The following is a 15,886-nucleotide window of genomic DNA, read 5'->3' as shown; positions in this document are numbered from 1 at the left end:
TTTCATTTCACAAATTCCACCAAGGAAATACTCAGGAAAATGCTTGCATTATACAAATGCCTGCATTTTAACCTGAAAAACAGCTTCCATTTACAGTAGGAATACACACATGAATATATAGGCACATAAATATATATGAATATATACACTGTATCATGCTACAGAGAGAAAGCATCCTTGCCTCAGTGAGACCCACTGCATCCATGTTCGTGACCCAAAGCAGCATGCCCAGTGCCCACAGACACGTATGTCATGTCTGGTAGCATCTGCTTTAAATCTCAGCATTAAAGACAAATCCTTGTTTTCCTAGCTCAGGCATCACAGTCATATTTGATCCCCTCTCAAGGTTACAGAGATTTTGGGTCTGCACACTAAGCACTGACTATAGAAACAAATGACTTACTCTGGCCTGTATTTCTGACTGAAGAGCTCCCAGGACAAATGCAGCCTTCCTGAGATACAGCAAGCGCTGGTGCAAGAGGTTGCAATTCCTGCACAGCCAGACCTGTTCACCATCTCTGTTCCTACCCACCTGAATTTGCTTGGTCATCAAAGTAAAACTCAAAGTGACAAGCAACACCTGCTTCCACAGCTGTTTTCCACAGCCAGCTACATCTAATCTTTGCTTCATTGCCTCTTTTAAAGCTTAATAATGGTTTCAGTGAGCATTCTCACTCAGATTTCTGACTTCTTAATATTGCCACAGTTGGACTCAGACATCTGAAGGAATCTATGGTTTAAGTAATCCATTCAGCATAGAAAGCCCTGGAAACACGCTTTCTGTCAGTCATCATTTTAAACCAAGAGCGCAAACTGCTGTACAGTGTGTAATTTTCCACTGTAGCAACGCAATGGCAGGGTTTTGCTTTTCCTGCATTGCATTTTCTTAAATACAGCTCCTCTACCAGATGGGCTCCATAAAGTATAAAACAGGATGTGTGTGTCAGTGCATACTTAAGATCAAAATTTCTATTTGTGGTACGCACCAAGAGACTCTGTGTCATCCTTTTAAAGTACTAAGAAACAACTACAAGACCTGACTGAGTTCTGAGACCGGTTATTTGAATCTACATACACGTAATTTGCAGATAAAGAGTTTAAAACCTTGGAAGTTCTGAGAATGCACCAGAAATGTTTATCTGGCATGGTGCAGCCAGCTGTTTGCTCTGCATGGATCAAACCTATACGAAGGAAACTGGTGGGGATGCTTCCACCAGAACAAACCAGGAAAGCCAAGCAAAACACATTCCACGCCTCAGAAGCCAAATCGCATATCTACAGGGAGAAACACTCCATGTCTGACCCCTTGCTCTCCCCTCACCCACACACACAAGGGCAGCCAACTGAAATCCTGAGTGTTTGGCAATGGGAGCTGCCCTGACGTCACACAACGTGGCTGGGCTCAGAGAGGACGTGGGATGCTGCTGGGACTGAGCTGCACAGAGCTCGTACCCACAGACACCCACAGGCAACTCTTTCACATCATAGACATGGACGTGATCACTTCTGGGGGCAGAGAACTCTATCAGAACGTAAGTAACTGGAGCTTGGAACTGAAGTGATGACAAGTGCACAGCTTCCCCCTCTGAGCATCAGCACTCTTCCACAGGCCTCAGTGCCAGGAAGCCGCATCGTATTTCAGGATTGATTTTTCTCTTACTTCAACCTTCAAAGCCAGGATGTTGCTACATCTTTGTCAGCAATGTCAGAATTTTCCGCACTAAATCAGGCAATTTTTTCATGTTAAATTATCTAGATACCTTACATACGCAGTACCCTGAGGATTCATACTCTTCACTTTCTTCTGTAATCAGATGTTTTCTTTCTCCTCCTTCTCACTTTGCACTTCAGAAATAGTTTAAATAAATGCATGTCTCTATTTAATGAGCCTGTTCTGTCTGAGCACCTTTGGAAATTACCATTAGTTATCTGCACCAGCTAAAAATGACTACAGGGGACCTACTGATATGAATGCACTACTTGTTATTAGTGCCAACAGCCTTGCCTGACAGCACAATGATGTCTCTGAAGTGTGATCCTTTCTTAAGGTTTGTGTTTTTTCCTCCAGCCTTGGTAGCACTAAGCACTTAGGATTCATACATCATTTGCTATTTTTCTTGCAACATAAGCATCCCAATACCATAACGGAATCAGTCCAGTTGCACCACATAACACAATTACATTTGACTCAAAGGCCTGCCTTGTTTGATTTTAAGCATGGTGATGCTCGGGCTGCATTCCCTGTTTTCAAAGGATGATGCAGTCATCTGGTATAACTGGGACATGCATTTATTTCTGCCCAAGTGGTACTGTAACTGCGTGCGACCTACAGCGTAGGCTCTAGGCAGAAACCTCCTTCACCGGTGACAAAGTCACGAACAAAACATGCACACTTCTTCTGCTCTGACAGAGTTCTTCTAGGTTATATGTGAATTTTTCCTGACTTTGTCCTTCCTGCACATTCTTCTAAAAAGGCTTTGACCATCATTGCCTACCTATACCTATCCATCCGTCGCAAACATTTACTGATACATCTCAGTAATGTAAAAACACACAAGGGATGATTTACCTCGCCAACTTCAGAGGCTTCCTACTGAAGAATTCTACGTCAATCTTATTTTCCTGCAACCTGATGCTCTGAAAAATCATGGATGTAAGAAAAATAGCAGCTTTTAAGTACGATAGCATCATAATGCTCACTCTCTCCATTCTGCAATCACAGAGATGATTGTAGAATCAGATTTTCCACATTATTTAGCATTCAGATACAGATTTTCAAGTAATTAAAACATTCCACACATATATGAATATTTAAGTACAAAGGCTAGTCTTCTTTGTAAACAGCATCCAGCTGATCCTGCTCCCTAGAATAACAGCACCTACGTGCTCTTGTGAATATCCCATCCACACAAAATGATTTTTTGCTTGATTTTTGAGAAATCCTCCCTCAATTAAAAGAACATGACTTTGATCTCAAATAATTTATAATGGACGTTCAAAAGAGTCTTCCCTGTTGTGAACATTTTAACCTAGCTTTATAATAAACAGCCCCTCGCTAAAGAGCAGCAACTCTGTGACAGTTGGACAGAACAGCATCAACTCCATGAACTGCAGTTCATAGGAAACAACATCAAAAACTGCTGTCTCATCAAGCAAAGATGCTCTGTGGAGAAACAAATTATTTCTGCAAACCTTTCATTAGATCACTTCTTACGGTCAGAATTAAGGACGCACCTTTAGATACAAAAACTCTCTTCAGTTTGAAGCACAAGTTTCAATCATTTATTTTCCTAAAGTTTATCTTTTTCTCCTTTTGTTTCCTTAAAACTTGTTTCTTTTTCCCCCTCTTTTCCATCTTTCCCCCAGACAGATTTAATGTGAAGTTAGTTTAATAGGAATGTTTTACAGCATTGCTAAAATTTGACACATTAATAAAAAGCTGAAGTCTAACTTCAAAGAATTATCTTTCTTCTGGGTGGTTTAATAAGAGGTATTTCCTTTCTCTTCATACACTGCCTCATTTGTACCTTTAGTCTGCAGCAGCTACAACAGCACTATGATAGCATGCTTTACATAGGTAATTCCATGAATACAGTCCAATCTCTCCTGCCTTGCAGGTATGTGCTAAGATTCTTTGCTAGGATGTGGACAATCCAGATTTAAACTCGTGTGATCCTAAGAACAGGTTCTCATCCCACATCACCCAGAATCAGGCAAAGTAGAATTTTAAGTGAGTCTTCATAACCAGAAACTACATGTGGACACCACGCTACTTGAACGACTTAAATGGAAAACGCTTGTGCTTCAATTTCTATCAATTGAGAAGGATCACAGCGTGTATTTTCACCAAAGTGGAGCGGAGAGTTTTTGTTCTCATTTATTTCCAGATTCAAACCTTCAGCTCTACTTCCATAGCCAGATCCATCATCCCTGAGCCTTGTCCTGCTGTCAGCTTTGCCAGGCCGTTACCTCCAAACCTCACAGCGCTTTACCTCACACTGCCTATTGCCTGGGAAAGTTTTCCTCAGCATCCCCCTCACCCAGGTTCTTTCATCTCTCAAAAAGTACTTCTTGTTATAAAGCATCAGCTCTCTTGACATTTTTTCCCCCATGCACAGTGTCTTCTCCACCTGTAGCTGATAAACATGAAACTTGCGAGGATAGAGTTCAAACTGATGGAACGTCTATAGGAAAAAAGGCAAGTGGGAACCCAGGCACTTGTGGTGTCAACATGGTTGACTCAGAGCTGGGACAGGGCACCTCAGGAAGGCACCAGCACAGCAAAACCAAGCACTCACCCTCAAGAAGCTGGCACTGCCAGTAAGAGATGGGCAGCAGCTGTTTAACATACAAAATAAACTTCAAAAGATAGAAAAAGTGCTTCAAATCTTTAAATACTCTGCACTGAAGGCTAAACAGAGGAAGTAGGAGAGAGAATGACTTTTCCTAGTGAATTCCCACAGGTGGTTTTAAAAGTTATCATTGATTTTGTTCTTTAAAGGAACCATCTGTACTTGCATGTTTGTTTTCATCTTAAAGATTTACATCAACTTCCATGTGTCTTGATAACTGGTTTCAGTTCTGAAACCTGTGTCTGAATCCTTGCTAACCAGAACCATCCACTGCTTGTTTGTAGACGTTACAAGAATGGCTTTAAAAAAAAAAAAATGAGGACAAGGGTCTGAAGACGTATACTGGACGAGGATATGAGATGAGAGAGACTACAGAAGAATGCAGAATACCAGGTTGTCACATCTACCTGGCAAAGGGAGCAGAGAGAAAATTTCTTGTTCTTGCAGATGCTTTACATTGCAGTAGATGGTGAGTGACCCAGCCAGGTGTTTGGCACTAAACTGCCCCACAGATTGCATGGTTGGACTGGGGAAAAGACAGGAGCACAGCATTCTTCCCTAGACAGCCCCATGCTATGGGACTACACATACGTCCCACACAATTTGATTTTGATGCATCTGGAATTTACCTCCTACCGTACACTCTGAAGCTCCTCCAACCCAATAAATTATGAGAATAGTATATGCTTATTGTCATTCCCAGCAACAGAATTCTTGTAATACTTCCTTAGAAGTATTCCTCTCCTCTTCAAATGTATCAGTGTTGAACCAAGGAAATACATGGCAACTGCAAAGTCAGTTGTCACAGGGAAAAATATGTCAGCAAAAACATTTGATTCAATCTGCTGTGTAAAGAAGCAACATTTCCTCAGGGCTTTTGCCTTGTGTGGATAAATAACAACTGTCCAAAAATCAAGTATCTAAAATCAATTCTGACTAACAAAGGGCAAATTTCAGGCAATTACCTTCACGCACAAAAAAGAAATAATCCTAACTGGTTCTTTTTTCTTTTTTAATTTGGCATCCTTGTCGCAAACTTAGGTGTGAACTCTCACATGAAGAAAGATGCAAAAGAGCATTACAGATCTTACAGCTGTAACCCTCTGGGCACGTGTATTTTCCCTGGTGAGTTGCATCATGTGGAATATTCACATGCACAACATGAACAACTCACCAGTCTCTGTGTGTAATCAAAAGCCTCTGTCCCAATGATGTATTTTTGTTAAGTTTTGCATTCAATTTTGCTGCATTGGCACAAGGACAAAATAAATGCACACTAGTAGCTAGTTTGCTGGAGGTCTGCTTGCTGAGCAAGTGGCAATGCAGCAAGCCTGCAGTTTCCCTTGGCTGGTAAAGGTGAGCTGTCTTCATCCAGCTTTTAGGTCCACACATTGGAGGTTGTTTACTAAGTCCCCACTGGATATGTTGAACACGGCACTGCATGCAGTAAGTTCAGCAATGCAGGGTAGCAGGAGCTGAGACACTGCAAGCAATTACATGCTGCCCAAACACTATCCCTGGATTTTCTCCATTTTAAACTTGTTTGCACCATCACGTTTAATGCCTTTTGACTTCAGTAACAGTTATGCCCTGATTCTTCCACACTCCTGACAGAAAAGACTAACTGCACTATTTGGTGCGCTTTTCCCTGTCTGCACCATCTCAGCTGGAGGTCAGAGTTGCTGACTTGGGACCATGATTTGTTTCACCCCTCCATAGTGCTGCAACCCCCATCACCCTTCTCCACAAAGCCACACTTTTGTAGCAGCTGAAATCTCCTTTGGCCAGTCTCCTGCTGCTTCTTGTTCATCAATATGGTCATATTTCTTGCAGACCTTATTTCCTTTAAGGAACAATTGGTGACACAAGTAAATCTTTTTGAGTGCTTCACCTACAGCTTCAAAAAGTTGCTTGACTCCTCCGACTACAGCTGCACTTCCGAAAATTAGGACTATTCAAGCAGCCTCCTTTTTTGGAGTGTTCAGCAGGAAAAGGCACAGAAGAAAGGCCTGCAATCCTTCAGAGCAGCAGCCTTTTTTCATTTCTATAAATGGTTTTGCTAGTTCTCTGGGGCAGGGGAAAGGAGAAGCCTCCTGGCTCTGAGTTTTACCCCCTGGGAGTTACCACCTGAGTGCTGCTGCCGCTTTGGGGATCATCAGGTTAAAGGTTCTGTACCCACTGTGGAAAGGCAGAATTATGGCACTGAAATGCTTTATGTTCATTTTGACTTTGCATTAGCAGATTTTGCTTCCTCTGCTCACAGCCAGCTACGTCGAAAGCCTCATTTTCCTTTTTTGTAGCATTCTCAGGTTTGTTCAGTGGATGGGGGAATAGAAGATGCAGTTAAAAATACTGCGATGCTGTGGTGGGCGGTGTATCAGAAATAGACAGACAGTGGCTCACTGCAAAGAATACCAAGTAATATCTCACAAAGATTAAGGCATGGCAACAAAAGAAAAAAATTGCATTTGTGTTCTGCTGCTAAAGAGCTGAACCTGGACAGAGCACAATTGAGAAAAGTACAACTTGTGGCCAAGTGGGCAACACCTCCTTTTGGCTTCACGGGCAAAGACCTATTACAACTTCAGTTGGAGTCAGCAGGAGATGATAAAAACATGGCTAGTGAGCAGTGTTATCTCCAGTCATAAGCAAAACATATGCCAGGCTTGGGGTTCTGCAAAGACAGCACAGAAACTCAGCATGGAAATGGACGCAAGGATGCAACTGGCATCTTGCACAATCCAGCTGCCTCCACAAACCAAGAACCAGCTTTGCTCCTTTCACCCTCACTTCAAAATCAACTGCAGTTCTTCTGGAGCTATTAGGCACTTCCCAAGAGCCAGATAAACCTATCTTTACTGTTACAAGGAGCTACAAGGTCATTAAGTGGATTTACTCCCTTTTTTTCTCCAATGCTTAAGTCCCTGTTCGTTCAACAGCAACCACAGGGGCAACACTCCATCCTAGAGGGCTTTCACAAGCAGCACACTGGGGTTATTCCATCCGTTCACATGGGACTTTCCTGCAGAGAAAACCAGTGGCTGCTTAACACTCAGCACAAATACTCCAGCACCATTTAGCCAGGAACTGAAGAATGCTGCATCAAACTGAAATTGCTGGGAAATACTGGACAGACAGACTGAGAAGGCATCTCTTGCGCTGGGGTACCAAAAGCCCCACTACCCATCCAATCCTATGGCTTTTTGAGACCCAGCCCAGAAGGCCAACTGTACCTGAGCTGCATCAAGAGCAGCGGCCAACAGGGCAATGGTAGACATTATCCCTCTTTGCTCAGCCTTCCTACGGCCCCCATCTGGAGTACTGCATTCAGGCCTGGAGCCCCCAGCTTATGGAAGGGGTGGAGGTGGCCACTAAGATGATCAGAGAACTGAAGCACCTTTCCTGTGAAGAAAGGCTGAGAGAGTTGGGCTTGTTCAGCTTGGAGAAGAGAAGGTTCCAAAGAAACCTCATTGAAGCCTTCCAGTACTTAAAAGGAGCTTATAAACATGAGGGAAATCAACTTCTTACATGATCTGATGGCAATAGGAAACAGTCTTAAACTAAAAGCGGGGAGATTTAGGTTAAATGTTCAGAGGTAATTTTCACTCCAAGGGTGGCGAGATGCTGGCACTGCTGCCCAGAAAGCTGTGGGTGCCCCAACCCTGAAGGTGCCCAAAACCAGGCTGGATGTGGCCCTCAGCTGGTGGGAAATGTCCCCGCCCATGGCTGGGGATTGGAACTGTTTGGTCTTCAAGTTCCCTTCCAACCCAAGCAATTCTGAGCCTATGGTTCTGTGACATATAGATTTAGGCACCCATGGGTAGGCAGACATACATGGGTGGTCATCTCCCCAGCCCTGGACGCTTAGTTACCCTGACTGGGTGGGTGCACTGAGGGATGCAGGCAAGTGTGCTTCTGCAAGAAGCACCTAAGTACTCATTTGCAGGTCACAGTCAGGCTGCTGGGCAGGGTAGGTGAGGGTAAGTTTATAGTTCGTCCATAGGGGAAAATGTCACCAGTAAAATGCAAGGATCTTCCAAGCACAAGGGGCCATTAGCCCAGAGAAGAGTGCCATCTACTGATCCACCTGCTTTGCATCCATGAGCATGGGGAGAGACTTCCATCCCACTGCTCAACTTGACCAACCTTGTTTTTCTTTATCTTTCAAGATATGCTTTGATCCCATCGAAGCATAATATAGCCACAGGCATGGGAATAATCATACCATAAAAAACCCATCAACATGCAAACACAACCTTAACAAAACACCACTGAAATGCCAAATAAAACAAATGCCATTTAAATGCTGCTATACAGAAACCACAGCCTTAACAGTGTGAAAGATTAAAAAGAAAAGGTCCAGCATTCTGCACGTTAAATGTTAACACTGTTTTCAAAGCAAGTCTAAGAGAAGACAAGTAATTTAATAAGCCTAATGGGTGTGCAATTGGCATTTGACCATTCTTGTCATAAAAGTAGGTGTCTTCCTGGCATGAGATGTGTAGGAACAACACTGAAAGACAGCTGAGGCTTTTAAAACAGAATTTTTAAAAATAACATCCTTCCCACTCCCCTCCCAGGGGTAGATTTATTGAGAGTTCCACTCTGTTAAGAAAAGGATCAATTGGATGAAACACAAATAACTGTGGGCATAGTAAGTGGCACAGTAAGTTTGGAGCTCATTTGCAGCTTAATTTATTGCCAACAATCAGTGATGTCAAGCTTTCAACCATCTCCTGACAGCCCTATGACAACTGCAGTTACACAGCATTATCTGGTTTTCCAGTAAAATCTTTCCACTCAGCATCACACTGCATCTCACAACAGGAGAAGCATGCTCCGCGAGCCTCTCCCCTCAGCATTTATGGATGGAATCAGAACACCTCAGAGGTTCCTGCAATTACTTCTACTGCTTTTGACACTACTCACTTCCACAAAGAACTGATCAGTAAAATACGAAAAAAAGGGAAATGGTAAATATATTAAATGATCTAACAAAAGACAGAAGTAATATTAATAATATATTGTTTGATGCTAGCAAGTTTAATTTTAAAATATTTGGTATAGAGTGTTCTTTGTATATACGAAGACAAACCATCCTCTTATCTAGTTACATATGTGGTCAAACAATCTCTTTTCAAAACTGAAAAGAATAGAATGTGACACATGCTGATGATGATATTCAGTCACACCAACGTATAATGAGATGATCCCTAATGCTGCTACAACACTGACACCATCTTACCCAGGAATTTTACAACACAAGTTATGAGAACACACTGAGCCAAACAAATTAAAAAAAGAAAAAAAGAATGACACTCCTTACCTTGCAACTAGAAAACAGATTTTTTATTTTTTATTTTTTTTTAGTCCAATAATGTTTTACTGCAGAAAAAATAATCAATTTCTGGAGAAATTCTGTTTCATGCCTTCAAATACTTGTTACAGTTTTAAGAGACCTCAATACTTGCCTAAGCACAGAGTTATATTGGAGATGGGGGGGGGCAAAGCAATGCTGAGCAAAACCAATAACAAATAAAAGGTGCTAATTTTATACTCTAACAAACCCCATTGCTCAAATGTTTGCAAACATGAAACCAAACAAATTCAACCATATCTTTATTTTAAACAAAATTCATATGGAATTCTGCAACTACAAGATTATGACAAACAGACACGTATACTCTGCAGCAGCATAAAATATAATCCTATATACAGCCCAAGCATCAATTTTCTCTATCACAATCAGGATTTTATCTCAAAGGAGCATCTGTCAGATTCTCAGGAACCAAAAATAGCAAAGACCCTTTTAAACAGAACAGTTTCTGGTTTATATTTATAACTGCACTGCACTTGCTGCTCCTGGCTGCACGGCTATAAAATCTGTGCACGATACATTCAATTACTCAGCTTTGCACTTCATCATGCGGTTAGCTACCGTTACCTGCATCTTACCCTTCAAGCACTTCTCCCCATGCACAGGGTAAAGGTTTAAAACGCAAGAAACATTCGCACATTGAAGAACTAACTGTAGAGCTGACTGACATTACACAGCAAAAACCTGGTGAGAACAAAAACCGAGCACACTGATGTATAAAACAGAGAGCCTACCTGAATTCTTCAAATGCATACATGGCCTAGTAACTACACAAATGCTCTGAAATTTAAAAATAATCTTCTTTACGTGCAGGAAAACCATTTAGTTTGTCAAACTGCAGCAAAATGCATAACGATGAGACAGAATATTTGAAATATTCTGAAGAGAAAGGGTATGCAGATACTGGCCTGCAGCCTACAGCTCAGCCAGCTGCTGACAAGCAGCAGCTAACAGGGAAAGGCGATAGAGTACCATGTGATCATTCCTGCAAGTCTGATTAATGCAGTATACTCCAAGAATACAGGCTGATATCTTTATTATTCAAGCCAAATAAGTCAAATACTGTACATGACAGGCTAAATTATCATCCGCATGCCACATCAAAATCAGTAAACACAAGCAGAGGACGACAGAAAACTAAATATATATCGCAACCCAAGAGATTAATCAGGCCCATTCAAGCCGATTTTCTTACCTTGTAGTGATATTTTATTCTGTGCTTTTATTCATATAAACCACCAATGATGCAACAAAAGGCTGCAGCCACCAACCTCCCCTTCCATGAAAGCCAGAACATTTTAAAGGAGTTTATCTACTAGTAATCATTTCCTCTGTAGTCTATCCCCAACCAGTTTAACTCCTTCAGCCCTGAATTCATTGCCGTCAGTGCCATTTGCACTACCGCGTGGGCTTTTCTTGTTCTGCAGGGTTAACACTCACAGCCCACCGCCGTGCCATGGAATGAAGCTGGCTAAGAGCCATCTCTGCCAGGCAGAGGAAGGGCAAGGGGATTGAGGAAAGTTCAGGATTTCGTGGCATTGCGGTAGGCGAAGGAAGATGCTCCAGCTGCCTAGCAACAGCGCACGCAATCTCCACGGCAACAGAGCAGTAAGGCTCCCGGTGCAGGGGACCAGGGCTCGGGGTGCAGCCTGTGCCCGCTGCCCTGAGCACGGTCCATTCTGCTGGCTTTGGATTGCATGGGTCCTTATGCATGGGGAGACCTCAGCAGCCCCAAACAGACACAGCGTTACGTTAGGAGGGATGCAGAAAGATTCTGTCATGCCTTTGTGCACACTAGGGTAAACCTCTGCATCTCTGTAAGGGAGCCAAGATTTAAGGATGCCAGGTTGGGCCAGGCAGAAAGGGAATGGGCTGCTGGCTGGAGAGCAGGCTAAGGGAGGGGAGCACTGGAAATGATGGAGAGGCAGATTCTGGGAAAACCACTTCTCACTTAGGAGGGAAAGATGGTGAGGCACTGCCTGGGAAATGCAAGAGCAGGCAGTGCCTCTGGGCTACTCCCACCCCTTTTTCCTTCCCCTTTATAGCTACGGCTCATTCCCAGTACAAGAAAACATTCTCTCACAGAGGGGTTTGGTTGATGTATGAAACACCCACCCAGACCCAACCACAACTCTTAAAGAGCCTCCAGTCACCCTGCTTGAGGACAGCAGTTGTCCCACCAAGCTATGGGATTCTGAGAATGGTAGAACACAGGCAGCAATGTCACCACAAAGCAGCAACCTGTGACAGAATCACAGAATGGCCAGGGTTGGAAGGGACCTCAAGGATCATGAATCTCCAACCCCCCTCCCACATGCAGGGCCACCAACCTCCATGTTTAATGCTAAACCAGGCTGCCAAGGGCCCCATCCAACCTGGCCTTCAACACCTCCAAGGACGGGGCATCCACAGCCTCTCTGGGCAGCTGTTCCAGCACCTCACCACTCTCTGGGTAAAGAATTTCCCCCTGATGTCTGACCTAAATCTCCCCTCTCTCAACTTAAAACCATTTCCCCTCATCCTACACATATCAACCCTTTCAAAGAGTTGATTCCCCTCCCCTCTGTAGGCTCCCCTACATGACACACCTCATCAGCATCTGAACCCATGGTGCTGATAAAGTAGACAGAAGGGGCTGGAGCAATAGGAAAAGGCACTCTTGGCAAAGAATCACCACTGGAAACAGTCTGAATTTATTTGGGCTGTGGTATATATATGCAGTAATGACCTTGGGCTTGGTTTTATTTCCTTTTAAACAAATGTGATAGTATTAAATGATAATCAGGGCACACTGTTGGAGCACAAAAACACATGCAGTCACACCATCTGATGCAAATGAATTATTCTATAGGTATCCAGAAAGGGAGGAACTACAAAGTAGGTACTTCTGCTTATGACCTAATAAGACATTAAAACTACCACAAAGGACACAACCTCTAAGGAAAGTCATCTTGCATATTTAGGATGTACTTCACAACACACATGCTTTCTGAACACCGTGCCCAAGAGCCTTGTGCAAGGCAGTGCCCTGCCTCTGACATGGAGGAAACAGGATTTTACCTTCACAGTCAGAGTTAGCCAAGATCCCACCCAGCTGAATAAGGAAAGCCTGAACTTTGGTTTTCTTGCTCACCCCAACCTCACCCTGACTTGAATTCAAGTGGAAAACAGGGCTGTTTTTCACTTTAAGTGTTAGTGTTTATTTATTATGCTAGCCAAAATAAAAACCTTTCTACACAACTAACAGCAATTATAGCGTACAGCTTCCCCTAAGTATCCATTCTCTTTGAAACAGAGTTTACAAAAACACTGCCTGGTCTTGCAATTTCTGCAAGAGCCACTATGCAAATAAATAGTCAACTGTTGAAGCGATGGCTTCCCTTGTCAATGAGCTCACTGTGCTCAAAGGCAAACACACTCCAGAAGCTTTCAAAGCAGAGGTCAGCTGCTGAAAAGGTTCCACTGGGATAACTTTTTTTAACTTCATTTTTTTTTAGCCAGCGATTTCACAACCATTTGTAGCATTACAGACAGCAAGAGCAGGGTTCCTATCCTGTAAGATAACCAGAAGTGCCATTTCTGGTTAATAGATTTGTAGGATTCCCAAATAAGGCTGGAAGATCTGAGACGATCGTGTCACTTTGTCCACACGAATGAGGATCAGCGTGACATTACCTAACAGAGATCACAGGGACTTTCTAAAGCCTCATGAACTCATGGATGGCAAAATAAATAAATAAAAATGGGATTGCAATATCTCCTTATGACTTCTTAGCAAAGAAGGTTGCAATTTCTCATGCTTTAAAACAGATTTCAAGTGTCTAGAAGCAGACAGAAATAACAGCAACAAAAAAACCTTTTACAAGAAAACTGTTTACTACCCCTACCAGGCTGTAAAATCAGTCCAACCTCTGATGAAAAATGTCCACAATAACACAAAATTTAATTATGTCTTGGAAAAGGAAAATAACTCTAATTATAGCTGGGGAGGGATGGGGCGAGCAGTTAAAGGAATAGGAACTGAGGTACTCCCATCCCACTTCCCAAAGTATTGCCAGGCAGATGTAGCAATAATGGTTCCCATTGAAGCAGCTTTGCAAGTCCTGGAAAACAACATGTGGGTTTAAGTCCAGTCTTTAACAAACAAGAGAGATGGTAAGAGAAATGGTAACCTCTGATGAAAGCTTGACAAAGAAGCAAAAGGTACAAATAGACAAACCAGAACAAGGCAAAAAGACAACGGTGAAATTTCTGGATCTAGCTACTGCTTAAAGTGGCACACAAAAGCCTTGTGCTGATAGCCTGCAAAAGAGCTTCGTTTCTGCAAAAATAGCAGCTTGTACCACTGGTGCTCAGTATCTCAGTTGCATCACTCTTGGTCCATTGTCCTGAGCTTCCACCAAAGCCAAATGCTAGGTGACATTATCTGATCACAAACTGAGATATTTTAACGAGATAACTATTTATACCCTTGCTGAAGAAAGGGAAAAGCTACTAACATAGCAGACTTCTGCCATTAAGCCTGTATTACCATTATGCTGAAGTGACATTTAGACCATTCAAGAAAAAATAAAACCTATAAAAAAATTCAATTCATGAGGAAGAAAATAGAAGGTGAAAGGAGAAGCAGAATGAACCAACAGGAGCATATGTAATCAATATACATTCACAACAGCTCCAGCGCTTCTGGAAAGTAGAAGATACAGAAATCACAGAGAGCATCTCAGAAAATGCTGAAAAATCTCCTCTCAATAGGATGTCCTCTGAGTTCAGAAGTCTTTCCCAGGCTTAAGAAAATAAGATTTAACAGGATTATTGAAATAGAAGAAGGAATGGCTAAGTTCGTTCAGGTACTGAAAAAATAGCAGAAATAATTAGAGTACCCTAAACTCTTCTGAACAATGGTATATTCAATATTGGAGTATTGACTCAAACCTTCAGCTGCTAAAGGAAAGGGCGGAGAGGAAATGAACTTTTTTTCCCCCTCTTTTCATCCATTGGATTTCTATTACATGCTGCCTTAAAACTTAACATCAATTTTGCTGCACAAGAATAGTCTTCTCATCTACATTTCTGACTGCTCATTTTCATCTGTAGTCTTCATTTTGATCACCAAAATTTGATTTCAAGAAGTTAGCCTGCTTAAAAAACCCCTGTGTCCACATTCATATAACTTTAAATATAACCACAAGTGAACATTTGCACAGCAAACTTCCCCCTCCCAGATTTGGCCCCAGTACACTTTGTGCTTTGCAAACTGAGAGCCTCGGCCCAGCCACAGCACAGCCAGCGTCAGGTTTTTCCCACGTTGATCTCCCACAGCTTTACTCTTATCACTTTGGGAGTACCACATATCATTTTCATGAACGGATACTCTGTACCAGGTGCAGACAAGCATGCAGCACAATGCTGAAACGGAAAGTTTTCCCAAACACAGCCCCATCTGCTTTGCTCTGGAGCTCAAGCGAAGGTGCGCTGTAGTGAATCAGAGAGAATGGGATTCTTACTGAGTTTCTAATCAGCCCTTGGGTATAACACCACATGACAATCTGCACTCCAACAGAACTGAGACGGTCTGAACGAAAACTAAAAGCTGCATACGAATTTCTGAGCTATCAGTCACTTCAATGGTACCTAAAATATCCAGTCCAGTTTAGAACTGTGTGGTTCTGATTGCTATATAAAGCTGAATATTGAAAAGGTCCCTAGCAGTTTAAATAGACAAGACAGACAGCAGAAGACAAGCATATTTGAGATAAATGTCAAATTAGTAAAAGAAGAAATATGGTCATACCACCAAATATCCAAAGAAACTAAGATTCACCCTGTACAGTATGCAAATCTTAGTTGATATGACTAAGAGTTGAGTATTCGCGCCTGAATTTCTGCCTGCTTATGTAAAATGATTTAAAACCATGCAAAATCTCTTCCAAGAAAAGGCATGAGGCTGCATGAATTTGAAATGAAAGGAAGTAATATTTTATTTATCCCTAGATAAGCAACTATCAACAACAGCTTTTTCAATTCAGAAGAGATTAATTTGAATCATACTGCACACAAAAGTCGCCTCAGCAATTACAAGTTATGCTACCTCAGTATTCACCTGACAACCACAGCATCTTACTCCTGACACACGTTTGCTGATGAGCATCTTAAT

The 15,886-nt window shown here is 42.3% G+C and overlaps 1 protein-coding gene across 1 annotated transcript in view; it reads right to left on the bottom strand.

Annotated features, from left to right (window-relative positions):
* EVL (Enah/Vasp-like) overlaps positions 1-10,633 on the bottom strand; it is a 107,280-nt gene extending 96,647 nt beyond the window's left edge. The window contains 1 exon segment of the mRNA XM_042863027.1: positions 10,464-10,633. Coding sequence (XP_042718961.1) covers positions 10,464-10,486 — 23 coding nt within the window. The 5' untranslated portion in view covers positions 10,487-10,633.
* Between the last annotated feature and the right edge of the window lie 5,253 nt (positions 10,634-15,886).

Source organism: Lagopus leucura, unplaced genomic scaffold (assembly GCF_019238085.1).
Source record: "Lagopus leucura isolate 7727_CA_CO unplaced genomic scaffold, USGS_WTPT01 Super-Scaffold_1, whole genome shotgun sequence".
In the NCBI taxonomy this organism is placed as follows: domain Eukaryota; kingdom Metazoa; phylum Chordata; class Aves; order Galliformes; family Phasianidae; genus Lagopus; species Lagopus leucura.
Note: the sequence above shows the minus strand (reverse complement) of the source record. Positions and strands in the feature narration are given on the sequence as shown.